Here is a 20,527-nt window from a genome sequence, read left to right as displayed (position 1 = left end):
GTTCGCTTGAGAAGTACCGTAGAACAAGACCCAGGTAAACTCATCCTGCAGACTTTTATCAATGTATACTCCTGTTTGTTTGTGTGAATGTATAATACATGAAAATACCATTGTGTGTTCTTTGAAGTCATGGTTCCTGACACAACTGGCTAGAGCCAAGGGTAGTTTGTCAGCAGACCTGAATGTCTTCTAAAAACAGGGTGCTAACGCTGTAGTTCATATGTTCTTATTAAGTTATTTAACGTAGTATGTAGTTACTTGTCATTAAGTTAAGTAACTCCTTTCCTCAGTTTTCTTCTCCAGGAATAGGCAGTATTAACTTGTTGCTCTGAGGTGCTCTAAAACTCTGTATGGAAGGTTTTCTCAGGGGCATTGTGTCTTATTTTGTACAGTGATGCTGTTAGCTGGGCATTTTGCAACTGTGTTGTGCCAAAATAACAGAAACCAATGGTGATATTTTTCCATTCTTAGTTGCAGAGATTTTCTTTATCATTCTCAGCTCTCATTTGCGCATGGCATGGCTTAAGAGCTATGGTTCTTCAAGATGAAAAATAGCTTCTCTGTTGAAGCTTAACATAACAGGACATAAGATGTGCTACAAGTTCAGAGCTGAAGTAACAGATCTTATAACTGCTGATCTCTGTAAACACTGTTTTGCAAAAATTTTAATATATAAAATGATGCACAATGAAGCTCATGAATTGATCAAATTATAGTGAGGAGTGTAAAATGACAGCATAAACTAGAGAATCCTGGTTGTACTACTTATCGCTGGCCTGACAAGATTTTACGCTGTAAATCTGTTTGTTTTTATAACTAGGCCATAAAACCTTACTTCAGGCTGAAATGTAGCACGATATGATATAGTTGAAAATTTTGCATTTATAGAAAAATACATCAGTGATTTTTAAATTAAAATTGCAGTGTTTTAGAACTATTTTTTTTTTCACTCATAACTTGCACTTTCCGGACTGGATTTATATTCTCCATAAATCCGTGATCAATCCTATTTAAAACTTGCTGTCTTGGCTTCATCAAATTCTCTTTTCAGTAAGTCTTCTATATGCAGGTGTGACTTACTCTTAGAAAAGACATCTTCATATTTTTTTTGTAATTACGTTGGGGAACATGCTGAATCAGCATAGGAATTTGATAAGAAAAGTGAGTTTTGAATTTGTTTCGTTTTTTAAAAGACTGAAAATGTTTAAAGGTATCAGCAACACATAATTATTAACAAAACTGAAGCAGGAATATTTATGATCATTAGTTTCACTCTGTTGGAAGTTAGGAGATCTAATCTCAGTTTATCCCATGTTTCTTCAGAGTTTTAATATTTCACCCGATCTATTTTGTACTGACCAGTCTTTCAGACGGGAAACATCCATATGGAGCACAACATATTTCTGAAAGCATACATGGTCCTGCTGGATACTGTAAGTAGATCACAGTAATCTATTTTAAAATGATCTATATTTAAAAATAACATGACTAGCTTAAAACATCTAGCATACATATCCTGCAGCCCTTCTCAACTGATGTAAAAACTAACAGCTCCACTTTATAATGACAAGATCCTTTTCTTATGTTATTATATAATAATAAAAGGATGGTGGCATCAGAGTACCTACCGTGATCTGTACTGTCTCTTGCAGTCATATGAGAAATAATCTGTAAATCAATTTGACAGAGTTCCTCAATTTGAGTAATGCATGTTGGCTACATGCCCCAGTACACATGCTGAAAGGGATGTGCAAATTACCATTAGTTCAAAAGACAATTCTGTAGAATTTTTGTGAAATGAAGTGGAAGAAATAAAACACAATCAATGAAATAAGAATAGTTAAACATCAGTTGGCAAGAGATGGGTTACAAGTAATTGTCAGTAGTAGAGCTTCGCATTCACTCTGTGTGCTGAATTATGTTTCTTTTGATGAACTTCACACCACAAGAGGAGCTTAAAGGCAAAATAGGTTGTAGTTTCTTACTCTGATAGAGGGGAGCACAGCAACAAGGAGAACAGCTTGCTGAGACCTGCGCTTCAGGTCCGCACAGTATTACAGAGATAAACAAGGCATTTTACTGCACGTTGTCACTAGAGAACCAAGGCATCTGCTGGGCAGCTGTAACAATTGCTATGAAGTGTTGGAAAGAGGAAGTCATAATGGGTCATAAGTGAGTTTAACTGACACTGAGTTTGGTCCTGGTTCCATGTACTGCTGCTGAGGTTGAGCTTGTCGGGCTTAGATGCTTCAAGGTAACATCTTTGTTTTAGCTTTATTTTTCTAATGAGTGGCACCTTTTGTCACGTAAGTTATATTGTTTCATGCAGTAACTTCTTCAAAATAATAGGAATAATTACAGATTCAATATTTGTGAGGCAAAAGGAAAAATAATAGTGTAACTGAAATGTTCTTTATTCATAAGCCGAGTATAACCCAGTAAGACACAGTGTGAGGTTCCATATACAGAGCTAGCATTGCCCATGCCCTTGCATTTGCCAGGCTTTAGTACTTCACAAAGAAAATGCCAAGTGTAACTTGGCTGTTGGCAGGGGAACGATTTCATATGCATGGAAATCCTTCCACATCCCACCTCACTGTGATCCAGGATCTCTGAGATCAGTGATGGTCTTGGAACAGTGGAAGGCATAGACCATACAGGTGTAACGTTACCATCTTTTTGGCTAGTATGGCTGATACTGTACTACCTGTTGGTTTAGCTTCATGATTTCAGAAGTTTGGTCATGTTGTTGCAAGCCGTTTGTTGCAAACTGTTGTTGCCTGGTTTTGTAGCTTGTTACCTCAGGAAGGCTGCTCCTTCAGCCTCTTACAGGACGACAACAGGCAAAACAAAACGCAACCCCTCCAGCCTTAGTTGGTCTTCACTGAGAACACGCTGGTATAAACAGTCATTTTTTGATGAACTTTGCCCTTCTCCCCCCACCTCTAATTAAAAACCAGCAGCTTGATAGCACAGCAGAAAATTCATATTGATATCAAACAGAATTTTCACTACCATTTTCGTATTAACATGAGATGCCAGAATGTAAAGTTAGCTAGATCTGCACATGGGACCATTCTTGCTGTTAAAGGCTTTAGGCTGGAACAGAGCCCAAAATTTTTAAAAGAAATGCAACATTTCCAGATCAAATATTAATTACATGCTATATAGAATCATATTTTTCAAACAAATCCTATAAATAAAAAGCTAGGCCTTTCAAACCATCAGCAATATTAATTCTGGATTTGAAAGATTATGAAAGATCAACAACCACAGAACTGTGAATTAGAAAAATACTGGCCTAGGTTGCATAAAAACCGCCATTAAATAAATACTGTAAGTTTTCACTATGAAAATTCAGTGGTGTTGTACTTTAAAAAATCATAATGAATTAACCATCCCATTAATGATACTCAAATTGCTTTTCACAAATCACATACACACACAGGAAGTCAGACGGCCAAAAAAGGCTATATACTGGATTAATACACAGTTCAATGGAAAACACTCGATATACTCCTTCATAACTTCCTGACTGTTGTTGCAGTTATCAGCTGCAAATCCTGTTACCCTTCTCCTCTAGGTTGCCTTGCTGTCCCAGAAGGTCCAACACCCTGACGGCTGATGCAGGAGGTGATTGTGATTGCGGTCTTTTGCGCTCATCCCTCAGACCACTGGTTTAATCTCAGGGTGATTTACAGTAAGTGGTTCTGGTTTCCAGTCTGGTTGGAAAAAGTGAATATTGAATGTCCGTGCCCAGTTCTCAAACACTCGTTTCTCTGTGATGAAACGATGATGACTGCCCTTTCGTCCCCGCTCATGTGAAATGTACATTGTGCATTCATCGGGTCCCAAAGGTTCATAATAATGATAAGGTACTGAAAGATGATTAGGATCCCTGTGGGAGAAAGAAAATAGATGGAAGCCTCAGATGTTCGTCTTTACTGATTGAAAAGATATTATCTTTAATAAGCTGATGGGCTCAAATCCACTTTTACTCCCAGCTAAACCGTATTTCTAGGTATCTGCATTTTTCTTGAATATTTAATATATCAGAATGTGGCAAAGGCTTTTCCTTTGCTCCTTCTTTTAATCTCTTCCTCCCAGTTAAACAAAAGACAGCAGTAGCTCAGAAACAAGGGAGAGTGCTGCAGGGCTGTGTTACTACTCTGAAATTTGAAGCAAACTGCTTAAGAGATTTATATCTCGATAGTGATTTGTAAAAAGCTTTGCAGAGGTATTTGCTGAAATGGGGGAAGAAAGGGAAGGGAAAGATAGAGGGGAGGTGGTTATCTGTGTCACTGCAGTTCAGTTGAACACTCGCAGCATGGTGCACCAGGATGTGAGTGCACACCTTCAATGAGCACATCTGCATGCCAGGTCACTGATACAGCCCACTGCTGTTGGCTTTACAATCAAACATCTAACACACAGGTGAGTTATTTTGGATTTTATAATAGAAGCTTTCACGTATCTAAGCTAAAAACGGAAGTCATTCACCCTTCTTCTTCACCCGGAAGTCAAGTACCCTTCTGCCCTTGTGAGCCCATCAGTGTTAACCAGCAGGAGATCCTGTACTCATGTAGTGACATGTAGGATATGCTGAAGACCCATTAGAAAGGTAGGATAAAAATCATTTCAACAGTTTTAACATCAATGTTTTGGTGTTGCACTCTGTAAAAGACACATGTATTATGTTTATAATGTAATAAGCCACAATGGTTCATTCTTTTTGTCTTACTCTCTACATTAAACGATACCCATTATGTTTTGTTTTGTTTTTTCACTATGAGCACAGGCTGACAAGACCTCATCCAATTGTCTGTCATTTACTCAAAGAGAGATAATTGTCCCTGACAGAATAACCCAGTTGTACCTATCTCCACTGTTACTACCAAGAAACTATTTTGTAGTGGCAGAAAAAAAGTTGATCAAAACACTGCCATTTAGTAAAGCCTTGGAACTGCTCTATATTAAAACCTGAGCTCAGTAAGAACCACTGTACAGAGCAAAAATTCAGAGCTGTCATGCAGATTCGGGGCTGTCAGCTCTAATATTGAGTTGATTATTTTCATTTTGAAGAGCTAATATTTAAGCTCAATTTCAATTGAATGCATCCACAATCTGTCAGCATTATGTCTTGGTCATTATTTTTACTGTGTAATTCTGTCACCTACGCAGTTCTCTAATTCTTCTTATTTTACCATTATCCATATTGTATATGCAGTGGTAATGTATGATATTACTGCTGTTTTCCATTTGTACTGTAGATTAATGTTTTAATTCAATCAATCTAGCTTCCTACTAACACAACAGGGTGATCAATCTTACAACAACAGAATAACAATAAAATTACATTTTTAGAATAAGATGGATTTTAAATTTGCCGTATATATTCTCACTGGAATACATAAGAGAGTGAAAAATCTTTTAATACCTCACCTACAGAATGTGTATCTTTAATGTAAAAAAAATACACTTTAATATATATCTAATACATTCTTTTTAGCTTTCACTATTAGATCTCAATCTTCAATTACATTTTCTTATAGTTTTTTTATATATTGGAGCTTTTATTATAATTTCTTAAATTAATCATTTGCTTACTGTAAAGCTAACAAGATGCATTTGGATGTGATTTATGCTTTCTTAAGAACTACTGAACAAACCAACATCTGCCTCACATTTAGACTGTTCTTTTCCACACTGTAGCTGGATTTCTCCAGCTACAGTTGTTCTCAAGGGTAAACCTGTATTGCTTGGTGGAAATTTACAGCTTTAAAGTTAGGATTAGTAAAGTTGAAATCTCATTTCCAACTGACTTTGAATAAATGCAGTCACAGTGGAAAAAACTTAACTGCTAAGGCCCCAGTACTGCACAGAGAGCCTGTTAAGGCTGTTGGCCTGATGCCTCTTCACAGATTTGGTTAGCGTTCACCCCTTGTGTTTTTTTTTTTTTTTCCCAGGCCTCAGCTGGGTTTGCAGAACTTTGTGAGAACTTTGGAATCAGATTTGCCTCAGAGGATCTAGAGGAATGCTGCTCATGATTTTTCTTCCACAGGTACAGGGGGTGGGTCTGTCAGAAGGAAGGAGGAAAGAGAGGAGGCCTGATAGTGGTCCTCTCTCTTCTCCCTGACTCTGATGATATAGTATTTACCTAAGGTTACACTTTTCCTATTGCCTCTTTGAAGCAACAATTTGAAGCCTGTACCTTACAGTAAGTGCTTTCTTATCAATATTCTACCAGTGGATTTCGTTAGCAAAGGATTTCTCTTTTGAAGACAGGGATTCCATGTTACATTAAGACTCCGAAGTTAAAACCAGAGTATCCCACGTGGATACTCAAGTATCCACTCAAATATCTCTTAGCTTTGGGCTGTAGTGGGTCACTCTATTTTGTGCAGTGTGCACTGAGACGCACCTGCTGCGTGGTTCAGGCACCCTGTGGGGTTCAGCTACTGCCTGATGGGTGCTGCCAGGAGGTGTGTGCAGGCTCGCAGGCTGACCTTGAGTCAAATTCTAATACAGAGCCCAAAATGCCGATGTTTTTAGGCAGCTTCAGGATTACTCTGCAGCAGAATGAGGTTTTTGAGGCTAAAAGTCCAAATCTGTTTGGCTTTAGGAACACTGAAAGGCAGTTAGGTACTTAGCACTTTTTGTCTGAAGTTTTTTCCCCGTTGTGGGAGTTCTGTATTCCCCCAGATTTCATGCTAGTAAGGTTTGGATTTGAATGCTGGCTTGGGTAACTACACCATAGCCGAAATTAACTGTACTGTGTTATCTTCTAACTCTGCAATTAGCTTGTGTCACCAGCGAATGAAATGCATGAGTAATTTCTATACGGAAATTGCTTGCCACCTCATTTATTAACGTTAAAACAGATGCTGTTTTATCACTGACTGATACTGGACATTAATCAGTATTTTGTCAGACTTCACATGCATATTAATATCACAGCTGGGAGGAATCTAGGGAAGATCCTTTGTAAAATATACTCTACTTCCTGCCTAATAGCCTGCCAGCACAGCAACAGCGTAAGTGCTTGTACCCAATGTCAGTCATCTACTGTTTGCCACTTCAGTGCACATTTTCCCACAGATGGTATCCACCCACAGTGAAAGCTGAAAATACAGCAAACAGTGTTTGCCTCAGAAGAAACAAGACAGAAAAGCATGGCCATCCCATTCCATGTTCTGGTCAGCCTCTCCCTTTACAAACAGGGTGATCAACCCACTAAAGTTATATGAACTTAACTTGCAGTGTCAAGAAATTAATAGTTTCAAGGTGAGTAAAATGTAGTTAACATGTTGAGTGATGGGCAGCATGCTGTGCCAATACTATGAAGGTTTCTGGATAATGTTTTGCCTTTTATTCCTAGGATCCCATTTCCTTGACATGTATTCTAGCCCAGTTTTCCAAACCATGTATGTATTTTGTTATTAAGTTATTAAGGTAATAAGGTGAAATGTGTGTATAACAACTAAAAGGCATGGCTACCTCCCATACAGTTTATACAATCCTATGAGCATCAAGCCCTCCATAAGCCCCAGCAAATCTGACTAGCAGCAACTGCTTCTTTGCACTTGATTTAAAGCAGTTGAAAATGGAGAGAGGGAGGTAAGAAAACACTAGATTTAAAAGCTGTACCCAAAGGAATAAATTAAAGGACTTCAAATGCCAATTTTCAGGCAAATTATCGCAGATGGGAAATGGCCTGGCAGTCAAATGAGGATTCTTCATAGGAAAATGATCTGGTTCCATAATTGGAAGAAAAAATACTCCTATCAGTTAAAATAAGGCTCAGAATTAAGCTTTAAGTTTCTTTGAGTTCCAGAAGGCCCATGAAGGCAGGGAGGTAAGAGAGGGGAGGTTAAAGAGGGTTCTTCGACACCTTGAATTTTCCTTGTGTGTGAAAACCCAGAGATACCTGCAAGGACCCAACCTGCTGCAACTAACTCAACAGACAAGGGCTGGCATTATTACAAACTCATTAAGATTTGTCTGTGTCCTTCCCACAGATGCTGCTGAGCAGCCACAAAGAAAAGCAGCAGCACTGCAGCTCCTTCAGGAATTGTGGTGCTATCTGAGCTCCACAATCTGGCTGCTGATGGAGGGAGAGTGCCAAGAGGAAACCTCGATGTCCCAGTCAGGGGTGAGTCCTTCCATGTGCGTACAGCAGATTGCTGTAGGCTGCTCAGGGAGGGAAACATTTTCTACCTAGGGTACTGTTTTTACTCCAGTGAAGGCCAGGAGTGGGTTCCTGGGCACTGGAAGAAATACAGCAAGATGACTGGTTTGGTGACAGAAGAGTGAGAGGTGCACACTCTCCAAAACGTTTGTAATGCGCATGCAAACACGGGCTTTCATCTTATTCTAGACTGTGCAAGACAGACGTATGGAACAGCATGAGAGCAGTATCAAAGCCGTTAACCCTTAGAGCAGTGTAAATCTGTAGCCAAGTAAAGGGATTCAATATTGCATAGAGCTTTGCTGCGTGGTACTAAAAATTTATAAAAATCAGGTCACCAATTCCAGTTCAACTATAAAATCAATGTCCAGTGAAAGTAAATAGAAATGAATCTAAAACACGTTGTTGCAATTAATAGTGACAAATCTTTTTAGTCTCTAGTGCAGGCTGCTTCGCTAGACTATTTTTCCTGCATGGGTGGAAAGCAATTTGGTTAATGATCTTAAGCTAATAATTTGTAGCAGAATCAACAGTATGATATTCATGATACCTTTGAGGTGTCCTTCACGTTACGGATGTGATACTAATTTAATTCAACAATAGTGATCACCCACACTCATTACTTACTCCAGAGATTAAAACTTAAAAAATAATGGATATCTGCTGGAGTTGTAAATCTGGTGATATTAAATTTGAGTAGAAACTAGAATACTGATAAATATATTTTAAATCTTAATGGTTCTTCAGCTGCACAGCAAGTAAGATATATTTCGACCTATACCATTTCATACATATATGAGAGAGGGAGGGTGATTTTTGTTACTTTTTTTTTTTCTTTTTGACATGGTAGATTTGTGTTTTGTCTGAATGCAAAGCAGGGAAATCTGGCTTAAAGTACAGCTGTTTGCAGACTATTTCTTTCTTTATGCTATTTTGGTTTGTTGTCTTATTTCTTTGAAAGGAAGCGCTGTTTAATCAGCAGCTGAAGAGCAAACTAAGTTTAACTTCATTTATAGCAACAGGTTCGTTTCACAAATCTTCATGGATAGCATCTTCTAGGCATGCGAACTACAAATTTCCTCTTCATTGTCTGGGGAATAAACCACTTAAGTAAGCACATTTTATATTATTTTGATTAAGAAATGACCTTTTAGTATTTTTATGACCAAGTGAGCCTTTAGATTATGATTTGTTATCCAGGCTATAAGCATTATTACATTTATTGACAATAGAATTGATTGCAGCACTTACTGTGTTATAATTTAATATTACATCCATTTGATTTCGGTGTGTCAATTCCGTGAAAGCCTTTCATATGGTCTCAGTTACAATTTTAGCCTCTCTCAAAGAGATGATTTTGTTTGTTTATTTTTAAAAACAAGCATATGCACCTAAACTAATCTGATTTTGACAACTAAGGAAGCTGGCCTGAAAAGTTAGCAATTCAATGTAAAGCAATGCTCACTCCTAACTTTCGCAATTTTAGATCGTTTATTTAACAATTACTTCCATGTGCCACTGGAATGCAGCCACTTCTGCAGTAAGACAGACCAGCCACTTACAGTGATGCCAGGGACATAGCCATTTCAGAACAGAAACTGAAGAAGTGTGTCTTGGCGAAATGAAATGACAGGGGAACTGAAATGCTGCGCTATGGAAGGTATTTATGTTGCCTAGAATATCTGATCTAGTTTGTTACTTTCCTTGGAGAATTCATGATGAAACCTGGCAGTACATCACAACATTTATCATCTGTATTTTGTTATAATTTGTAGAAATTCTCACAAAGGGGAATTTAGTGTTGACATTTTATACTATAATTTCTTCAGGGATTTCGACTATTTTGTGCCCAGGATAAATGCAGATATTTGAATGATCCTTTTTAGTGCTCAAAAGAAAGTCAAAGCAGTCCTATTCTTTGTGATAGACTAGCTAACCTGTCACTGCAGCAGTTCTCTCTCCTTGCCCCTGAAAGGCATCTTGAATTAGTCAGTGAAACAAACTTCAGTGAGATCATTACATTTGCAACAAAATTCAGGCAAGTACCTCTCAGTGAGAGGGGCTTTGTGAGCAGCGAATGAAACATTGCACTGCTGCCATGTTCCAGACTGTGGCTACCAGCTCCATGCATTGCTGGATCAATCACCTGGCAGCGCAGGTGGCCTCAGGCCTATGGGTGGGCACACAACCACATTTTTCAGAAGACCAGAGTGCTAGGCCCAGGTATGGACAGATTCAGTGTAAAGACTGTTGATGTAAAACATCTGTATGAGTTCATACCAGGTTAGTACTTTGCATCATGTAACTGGGGAGGGGAGGTCTGCTTCCCTACCTCTGTGACCCCTAGTAGGAAACCCTAACTGGCACCTCAGGGCTGGGGCCTGAATAGGGCTGGGGCATGATGTAGCTGGAAAATCTGCACAAGCTGTTTTTGTTTGTTTGTTTTGATTTTTGGTTGGTCAGTTGTTTTTGGTGGGGATTATTTGGGAAAGCAGTTAGCTGGAAGACTGGGATTTACATGACATAGATACAATGCGCTTAACTTTAGTTGTATAGAAAGTTAATTTAGAAACTAGTCACTGTAATAACTCCATTTCTCTATTAATTCCAGCGGGAACCTTTAAAAACAAGTTAAAAGTAATATTTTCCAGTACTCCTTTTTTCAGATTAATTTCATGCCAATTATTGCATTACTTTTAGCTGATAAATATTCAGAGACTAAAAGAAACCAACAAGATGGATTTATTCTCCCACACTACAAACAAATTTTTTAAATATTTTATATAACATAATTAAATGCTGTTTGTTGCTTTCAGAATCAGATCTTGGGACATGTTAATTAATTGCTTTAAGAGGACGGAAAACATGTTTCAGAGAAAAAATTAAAGACTCAGATACTTATCTGTAACGTTCAACCTTGTTGACTAATAATGGTTCCAAAATAAATCCTACCTGCAGAAATCCGGTGGCACCATGCCATAAACATTTATCCTGTCACAGAGCTCTAATGCGATAGTCATTGTGAACCAGCCCGTGCTAAGCCAAGTGTTGGATATCTTCCTGAAAGCAAAAACATAATTAAGTTTCTAGGCTGCCAAATAATTCTTGAGATATCTGAAACAATTTCTGGGCATTTCTTTCATTCTTGTGAAAGGTTATGAAAATTGGGCAACCAAGACTTGCTTGCTCATTCATCTTTTAATGATTTTTACTAGTGTTTTCTGTCAGTGGACTAATTATGCAGAAACTGCCCTTGCTGTAATTAATTTTAGGCACAGGAATGTTAATATTTAGGTGACCTTTTGGTAAGTTTACCTTAAGTTACTGAACTTCATGTCCTATATTTATATTCTTCTGCTAGTAATGTACTGGGAAAACACCACCCATCTGGAATCACTTAATGGAATTTGTAGATCAAGTAGTCAGGAAGACATCACAGGAGATGAAGAGGGCTGCTTAAAATGCTACGTGCCACAGCATACAGTGCCTGTCTGCCGCAGTAAGTGATGGCCTCAAGTGCTTGGTCTCATTACCTTTCCTCACACCTTGGTCCATAGTTTGGTTTCTAGAAGCTCCCAGCCCCTCACTATAGCCGCTGGCAGGAAACTTTATTGGCTGCAGCTATGCCTGTCCCATAGCCAACCTGGGAAACCTTCACTTAGGCCCTACCCCCACCGCCTGCCCGAAGTCTCATTCCCTCCTGGTGGGCCCTTTGAATTTGACTGCCAAGTGCTGCAAGGGAGCCCTCAAAGGCAGTTCCTTTCCTGGCCTTGTCTGCAGGCTGGGAGAAATCTTTTAAAAGAAGCATAACTGATCCCAGCATTATTTATGCAAAATCAGCTCATATCTTCATGTAATCTCTCACAGTTCTAAGAAATTAACTATTTGTGCTTAAATTGTGCTGTATCACAGGTTCTTGCTGGCAAAATGGCATCAGTAATGCTTCTTCTTTCTAGCACTTGCTCATCGCTGCTGTTCATTGTGTAAGAGCTGGCTGCTGTAATGGTTACGGGTTGTCTGGCACATGCAGTGAAAGCCCCAATCCTGTGTTAAGTTCCTGCACTGTCCCTATGCCTGGGGAGAGCTGGCTGTCTTGGAATGGGAGGACCAAGGACATGCTGGTGAGGAGCACATCCTAAAGATGCAATTGCATATTTAGGGACAGCCCTGCAGGACCAAGTCAGGCACCTCTGTTAGAAATGGGGTCACAGTCCTCAGCTCTCTTCTGGAGGTGGGTATTTGTCCCTGAGAAAACAAATGCATTCAGAGGTCTCCTTTGAAATACTATTAAAAAAGGAAAGAGCAGGTCTCTCTGATGGCTACTTACTCATCTAGAAAAGTCGTGCAGAAGAGGTTCAAACTCGCCAGCCTTCCGAAAAGATGGGCTTAGATTCCTGGCTTCAGACTGTTAAAGTGACTGGTGAGTCTCCTTCCATCTCTTACTCAAGCTGAGGCATTGCAAGAGCTAAGTGTGCAGGCTTGTGTCAGGTAAAATGTTGTGAGCCTTTAAGATTTGAGGAGTGCCTTGTACTGAGGTCTCCTGTTTCCTCAGTGAATTAAGACTACTGCAAACTAATAAAAGAAGTGGTCGTATCCATGTCTGCTGTTAAAAAGGCACTTCTAAACATAAGGGTATTCCGTAACCAGAAATGCCTAAAGGATGCTGGGGAGCCTGTGTGCTTTGCCGTGCCCTTTGCTGGTTACCTGGTTATGTGTAAGCTCCCAGAATGTATGACTTCACTGCTCCTGATGGCTTTCAGGCTAAGCTAGCATTTGGAGAATAACTGATTTAAGCATCTCATTAGTTCCAATTATGGGGCTTTATCCTTATCTGCATTTGCACTTAAGCTTTTTTTTTTTTTTTGGGGGGGGGGTTGGAAGGGGGAGGAGACGGGAGAGGAAGACAATTTATCACAATGTAGTAGCTGGGTCGTAAGCTCAGCAGAGGCCTTCAGGCATGGCAACAATACAAACCAGTAAATAATTTCTGGCTCAAAATTATTAGGGAAGGGACGGGTAGGGAAAAGCCTAAAAAATTGCTTTTCTGCCACTTGAGAGTTTCTGAGCCTATGAATCACCAGGTAATTTAGGATCATAGGCTGTATTTTGGAGCTTGTACAAGGCGTTGTTCTAGGTGCCTAAGACCTTGCATCCAGAACTGAGGGAGCAGTTGCACTTAGACCACGACCTAGGCTCTGCACACATCAGGAAAGCTAGCTAGACTGTCTGCTGGGTTAGTTTTCTTTTTGCTTACGCACTTATTTTGCCATTTAGTGTTTTCAGTAAATCGGAGAATAACTGAATTTAAGTAAGCTTAAAAGTCAAACAATAGAATAACGATCTAAAAGTATACTCAAGTACTACTTTGGCCTCCTTAAATACCACATCTGTAGGACAGCAATATAGAAACAGGGTTACAATGTCTTGCCTTTTCATAAACGCTGTGAACAAAATTCCAACAAAAGAATACTGTTTTTATACCTAATCAGCTGTAATGAAAGAATATGAAGAACTGTCATGTGCTTATTAGGGGAAATTATCAGATATTCTTTTATATGATGAACTAACACACTGTGCTGATAATTCTGTAGTGCACACTAAATTACAATTAAAGGCCTTTCTGCTCCACCAAAATCTCATTTATAATCTCTATGGAAATACTCTTCCTGCAGTTATTTCATTTATGCTTCCTTTATCTAATTACTATAATATTGGTTCTGAATCATATTTTCTTAATGTACCCTTATTCAATTATAAAGTTATTTTCAAGTACAGTTACTTTATAATACCAAGTATATTGCTCTGCAGCCTTCGTCATTCACTGTACTATTTAATTGGCAATGTTTTCTGAAGGTTTTCCTTCTTTTCAAAATCAGCTTTTTATTGTAAAGCACAATACATCCAATTACCTTTTTTCTCATCATTTTCAAGACAGAAAGGAACGGTTTGATTATTACACCCTTGCAATCAGATTTCTCTCTTTTTTTTTGCAGGCACTAATGTCGAGAGCTCAGCAGAAACCTCCCAGGGAACAGCATCATCCTGGGCTGTACAATGTTCTGCTCCTGCCCCCAGAGCTACATAAGTGTTCTTCCCTTAGAAAGTCTTTCCTACCCATGTTTCTTTTCATCTTTCCTTCATTTTCCTGCCTATTCATTTATTTTTGTCTCCCATTTTAACCATCTTAGTCCTTCAAGTATGCTGTATTCCCTCTAAAGCAGTGGTTCCTCTACAGCAGAGCCTGAAATTTCTTAAATGCAACAGGAGCTGTTCATGAATGAGGCTGAGTTTTGCTAGATTCAAGCAGCATTGATTCATGCTGGGAGTTCAGGGCGCCCACGACTGAGCCCACTATAAACTTGTTATAATGTCATTAATGTCTCAGACTTCTTGAGAACGTTTCAGGAGCCAAGACTGGGCCTGGTGCCTGTGCAGAAAAAGAAATGCTTTCATTCCGTGCTTAGCTATAGGCCTCCTGCTCCAGATGGGTAATACAGAATGAGAAAGCAGCAGCCTGCCTGAAATTGCACAGCAAGAGTCAGGAAACGAACGGGACCCCAGCTCCTCATGGCAGAACCGGCCAGCTCTTCCTCAAAACAGGACTGGGAGCAGTCCCACAGTGAGAGAGTCAGCTGGGGCACAAGGAGGCACTGTGCCTCTGACCCCTAGGGCTGGTGGTAGCCAGTTACAGCTTTACCACAGCTTTGTGAATTGTAATGCCTTTGTAAATACTGGCCATACAGATAATCCTTTGTGTTTTTTCTTGCTTAATTCCCACAGATTATAACCTTCTCACTTCGCTCGGCTCTGAGTGAACAACTCTGGTAGAAAATCACAACCACTGTTTTGGGGATGAAGAGGAAAGGACCTTTAACAGTAAGAAGCTGAACAAGTTACTGTGTGCTTTAAGTGTTAATGCAAGTCAGACAAGTATTTGGATACTTAGTTTGATCCACAGTAACTGAGCTGGGCTCTGCAAGAAAAGCACATGGGATATGACAAAAGACAGCAAATGCTAACCAAAGATGCAGTCACCATCAACTAATAGGATACAGGAATTTCCTGTGCCACAGGCTCTGCCTCCATTGTACAGCCCCAAAGACAAGTCTGTGCCCTCGAGCCCTCTGTCTACAGAGGACTGAGCCCAGCTTCAGGCTGTGCTGTATATTTTTGTGAAGTTAGAGAATTTTACCATGAGTTACTGCACAATAAACCCACCTCTTCATTTGTACTGAAGTGGGGACCCTGTTCCATTTTTTACAGCTGCATATTTAATATGTAAAAAAATAGGAGTTCGTTAACGATAAACGTGATTCTCTCTAGGAAGTCTTTGGCTTAAATGCCCATTTTCAAACATTATATGTGAAAATACTCAAGTCCTGCAGTGGGTCACTTATTAAAAATTTGATTTGAAGATCAGCCTACAAGTCATAAACAGTCTCGTAAAGATGTAACTATTGTAATAACTTTCCTTTTCCCAGTTGGAAATACATGATGAACTCCTCTGAAGCACCTAATGTATGACTAATGTTTATTTGTATTACAAGAAGCTTTACAGCTGCAATGTTCCAAGAAAGCTTAAATTCAATAAACAGCTATTATAATTCATAGAACAGTGGCATTTCCTCTGTAAGAAAATATAAGCTATCCATTCTGATTTTTCAGAATCCAAAAAAAAAAAAAAAAAAAAAAAGGAAACTTTTAGGTATATTACCCCAAAGTGAGATTTAAACAGCTTCTACCTCCTTGTCTATATAGGCAGCACAGCCAGACTCTGGTATTCTAAGTTGATGTGGCAATACTCCACAAAAATTATTTTGATGCATAATTTTTCCTTATGTTACAAGTGATGTTATTTGGTCTGTTATACCATATTACAACTCATGCAGCAGAGGATTTAATGGGTGTGATAGTCCCTCTGAGCAGATCTGAAATTGGTACATATAAGCTACATTATTTTTCTGCTGTATGACTTCCCCCAAATGTATCCACATAAATTTTCTCACCTGTCTTTCCCAGTTTCTCGTTTAAAAAGGTCATCAAATTGAAGCATCTTGTGGCGAGAAATCATATATGCTTTTAATTGAGGGAGTATCTGATTCATCAGCTGCAGGTTGTTATATACCAAGCCTTTACCATCTCTCCTCATGTAGCTGCTAGGACCCCAGAAGATAAACACAGCACCATGGCTCATATTTAAGAGTTCGTTGCGGTTTCGCAAAATCCTCTGAATACTGGAGTGTGCAATGACTCGAAGGCTCGTTTTGTTTCCAACATCTCTTCCATAACCTCGAGTAGGTGCATCATTCATTCGTATTACGCACTCTGTCTCGTCGATTCTGTCACCTTGTTTACTTCCCAGAAGGTGTCCAGAACTGGTTACCAATGCACAGCTCTTGCAATGCATTTTTAAAGGCTGCAAAGACAGACATACTCAAAATTAGCTGTGAACACCTTCCCATTCACTACATGATAATTGTAACTAGTATTTTACATAGACATGGAATATTTTACAATGAAAATCTCAGTGGACTTTTTATAAATCTCTCTCAGCATTCTTCCCAAATAACTGGGAACATACTACCTGTACCTTTTATAGAGAGGGAAATTGTGTGTAACCCTTACAGTTCTTGGTGGAATTGAATCCAAATCCTCCTTTCCACTGCTGCTTAACCTTCATATATAGTAATGACAATGGCTTCTAAACTCTTCACAGCTGCATAGCATTGTACTTCTATTTGCTATAAATGAGCTCTAACTGGAGTATTTCAGATTCCTCCTCTTCCAATTTTTGCATGAAATAATCATTTGTAAGTCCTCATAAGCACAAGTGTGAATAGCTTTTCAACTCTATGGTCAGGACATCTTGCTAAAGGAAAAGAATTATATCTTGGTCTAATCCTTCCACACTATTTCCAAATCAGCAACATAACCACTGCACTGCTCTCATACTTCTGTTGTGGTTCTGCCATCAGAGCTGGTCATTAATGTCTGCATAGCTTTTACATGACAGTGAGGCAGCTCACTGAATGTTTCCTAGCTTGTCAGGTCACGTTTAAAAGTTACACAATAAAATGGAACAGGAGGGGCCTGTTCAGTGAGTGTCTGACCTAACAGAATCGCAAGACTACACCAAGTTTTCATGAAAATGCATTATTAATCATGCTACTGAATTAAATAAATACATAAATAAATATATATAAAAATGAGGAGTATGTAAGCTTATCTGCTGCCCAGCATGAGAACTGAAAAGGAGCAAAGGGTTAACAGAATCCCAAAAGTGTTGATTTCCAACAAGAATACAGCAAACTGAGACTTGAAGACTGTCTGAAGGTGTGCCTCCGTGATCCTCTACAAAACCATATCTTGCAGCATCTAAGGCCAGTAAGACCAAATTACAGACCATACAGACTGTGCATCCCCATGCAGGGAAAAGGCAGTAGCCTGACTTGCTGTCCTGACTTGGCGTGCTGGCGTTTCTTATGAGAAGAGACAAACCAACCAACCGAACACAAACTGAACAACTGAACTATAGATAATGACAAAAATAAAGACAACAACCTCAGGGAACAAGCTCAGTCAATAAAAATGACTGTGAACCAAAAAGACTGGGGTTCTAACACCTTCCTGGTGAGTACTAGACTTGTTTAATTCCAGAGGCTCCAAGTCAGACACACAATGGACTGGGAGCAGTCATCCCCTGCACTAGATGCCGGCCTGATCCAGCACTATTCGTTGGCTCCGAGTTCTACCAACCTAAACCCACCCCTGACAGCACGGGCCTCAGCACCTCTCCCGATCAGATCCCATGGCTCTCCATGGCAGCTTGTTGTTTGTGCCACTACAAACAAAGCTAGCGTGTCCCCAAGTGTACACTTGATGGATTTATAGATGAGGAGCAGTTAGTACAGCAGCATATAATTATACTTGGTATCGACCACATAGATATAGGCAATAAATAATTAAATCAGTGTGTTATGATGCGCAACTCAAAAAACTTTACAGGTCAAAACAAGACATACATGTAGCCTAGGTCTGAGATCATCTTAACGCCCTGTTTGCAAATACTTCAGCATCCAGTATTTGAAGGAGTTGCTTTATTTAAGTAATGTTTTTAATTCTGAAGGAAATAAGGGGTTGCAGTCTGAGCTTTTTTTTTTTTAATTAAAGAAAAAATAACTAAATTATACCATTTCTTTAGCTATACAACCAGTAAGCTTTGGGTCTCCATTTCCCAAACAACGTCTTTTTTCTTTCACATATATGGACCGTAATCCAGAGCTAATGATATGAGTAGAAATGTTCATGCTTTTGTGAGCCAAGGCTTCTAATGCAGTATTTACATGCGTTTTCCTTTAAGCTTTCATCTGACACTTTGATAAATTACCTAGCAAAAGGCTCTAAGGTGAACTAGCTTCTCCACCATCATGCATGGGAAAGCAAGCTGAAGTGCTAATGAGGTTAAAGTAAATGTAGTCGGCACCAGTGTTAATCACATGGGTTTGAATATCCACATTGCGAGACATTTTCACCTAAAACAATCTCTGCTGGTTTCTGGCCTACACGTTACTTGTTTCTTTTAAAAGTCTGCCAGAGAATGTCACTTGTGAGGAAATGATGGTAACCACAGTGAAGCTGTTGAAACATTTTTTGTGGGGTGAGGAGGGAAATGTCAACATTTGCTAGATGATGCACATTAACACTCCCAAAACATCTGTCCCACATCTTGTTTGAAAATGGCTCCTTTTGGGAAAAGGTCTTGGGACTGAAGCATTCAGGTATTATCCAACTAATACATCAATGATGCATGGGGGCTGATAACTTGTGCCTGTTCTGGGCAAGTCATTTACACTCACCTCACTGAGTCTTTCAGTCTGAATGTACAAAACTCACACCTAAAATTGCCAGAGGAATTCACAGCCAACAGCCACAACATTCTCATACCAGCTGTCTCTGAGGCCCTGACAATATTGAAAGCAAGGAGAAAAACCTATTGGCTGTAATATCATTGGGAAGGCAGTGGTTGCACCAGAAATGTCATCTACTTAAGCAATAATAATGGAGGCACAAGGCATTGCTTTGGGATTGATGACCAGCTGGGAAAAGTTGATGGCCTGAGAATAACCAGGGGCCATTAAGCCAGAAGAACATTAAGTCCACAGAAAGCTCTCTGCTAAGGTAATTATTACAGTGATATGTGGAAAAAAAGCAAGCCAAAAAAAGCAAACCCATGACATACGAGTTATATTTTAGGTAGGCAATGCAACCCTTACTTCATTAATCTTGCTTCCAAATGCCCAGAAAAGTGAGAGGTAGGTGAGTTTTATGGCACCTCTATTAGCTACCTTGAAACATAACACAGAACACATGTAAAAGCTGCTACCATTTAATGGCACCCGTTGTCACCAGCAATAAGCTGCTATGTTTTCATGTGTACCTGAAGTACACCAACAGCACCTTGCACACAGAGCACGTGGCCACTTCTACAGCACAAGTCAGTCGCGTCAACACGCTGGGCACTTAGTGACAAACTGCCTGAATTTTTTCTCTTACTTTCAGTCAACCAAAAATTCACAGGGAGAGAGGGGAAAAAGAGATTACAAGAAAGCAAGCTGACTGTGCTAGTACCCTAGGAGCTGGCAAAATGAGCTGGTGCTTTTCCCTGATAGAAGGGCTGTCCCCAGTGAATGAAGGGCGCAGGGGAACCTTGCCAGGTTCTGGTAAACCCCGAAACAGCCCCGTGGTGGCCGTGACGACTGAGCACAGCCTGGCACAACTGTAACTATCATGGGCCAAAATGACTCCTGGAAGCTGTCACATGTTACAGCCCAGTCAGTACTGCTGCTATACCACATACTTCCGGTTTGTTTAAAAGCAACCAACAAGCAAACAGCAACAACAAAAAAAAAACAACAATGTCAGAGTTGTTCCTGTATTTTCCAATTTGAGACAATCTCTGCTGTGGTATTGACTTCAAAATCTATGTTGTCCAATGATAGAAAAATGTTATTTTCAGACACTTTATTGCTCAAAAAAATCAATGGAAGAATGTTATTCCTGATTCAAAATATGTTACTCTTAGATACAATTATTTTCTCTGTGATGAAATCAAGTGATCAATTTTTATTTATTTATTTTGCTTAAAAAAGGCCTTTGATTTTAAAGCCAAGATTTTAGAAAACAGGACAATTCCCTCCAGTAAAATAAGCAGCACTGGAAAGCACACTTCTTCCTACTGAGTCCTTAATGACCTACTTTCAAGACCCCTGGGTTCAGATCATTCCACTATCAGGAGTATAAAAAAGTTTCCTTTCTATAAATAAAAAAATCACATATTTT

General features: G+C 39.3%; 1 protein-coding gene across 1 annotated transcript in view; it reads right to left on the bottom strand.

Moving 5' to 3' along the window:
* Nucleotides 1–2,393: 2,393 nt before the first annotated feature.
* The window catches only part of ST6GALNAC5 (ST6 N-acetylgalactosaminide alpha-2,6-sialyltransferase 5), a 70,662-nt gene continuing 52,528 nt past the window's right edge, over nt 2,394–20,527 (bottom strand). The window contains exons 3-5 of the mRNA XM_032192796.1: nt 16,195–16,604; nt 11,141–11,248; nt 2,394–3,898 (exon numbers count right to left, since the gene is read on the bottom strand). Coding sequence (XP_032048687.1) covers nt 3,667–3,898; nt 11,141–11,248; nt 16,195–16,604 — 750 coding nt within the window. The 3' untranslated portion in view covers nt 2,394–3,666. The remainder of the gene's footprint in view (nt 3,899–11,140; nt 11,249–16,194; nt 16,605–20,527) is intronic.

This window comes from Aythya fuligula, chromosome 8, assembly GCF_009819795.1.
Source record: "Aythya fuligula isolate bAytFul2 chromosome 8, bAytFul2.pri, whole genome shotgun sequence".
Taxonomy (NCBI): Eukaryota; Metazoa; Chordata; class Aves; order Anseriformes; family Anatidae; genus Aythya; species Aythya fuligula.
Note: the sequence above shows the minus strand (reverse complement) of the source record. Positions and strands in the feature narration are given on the sequence as shown.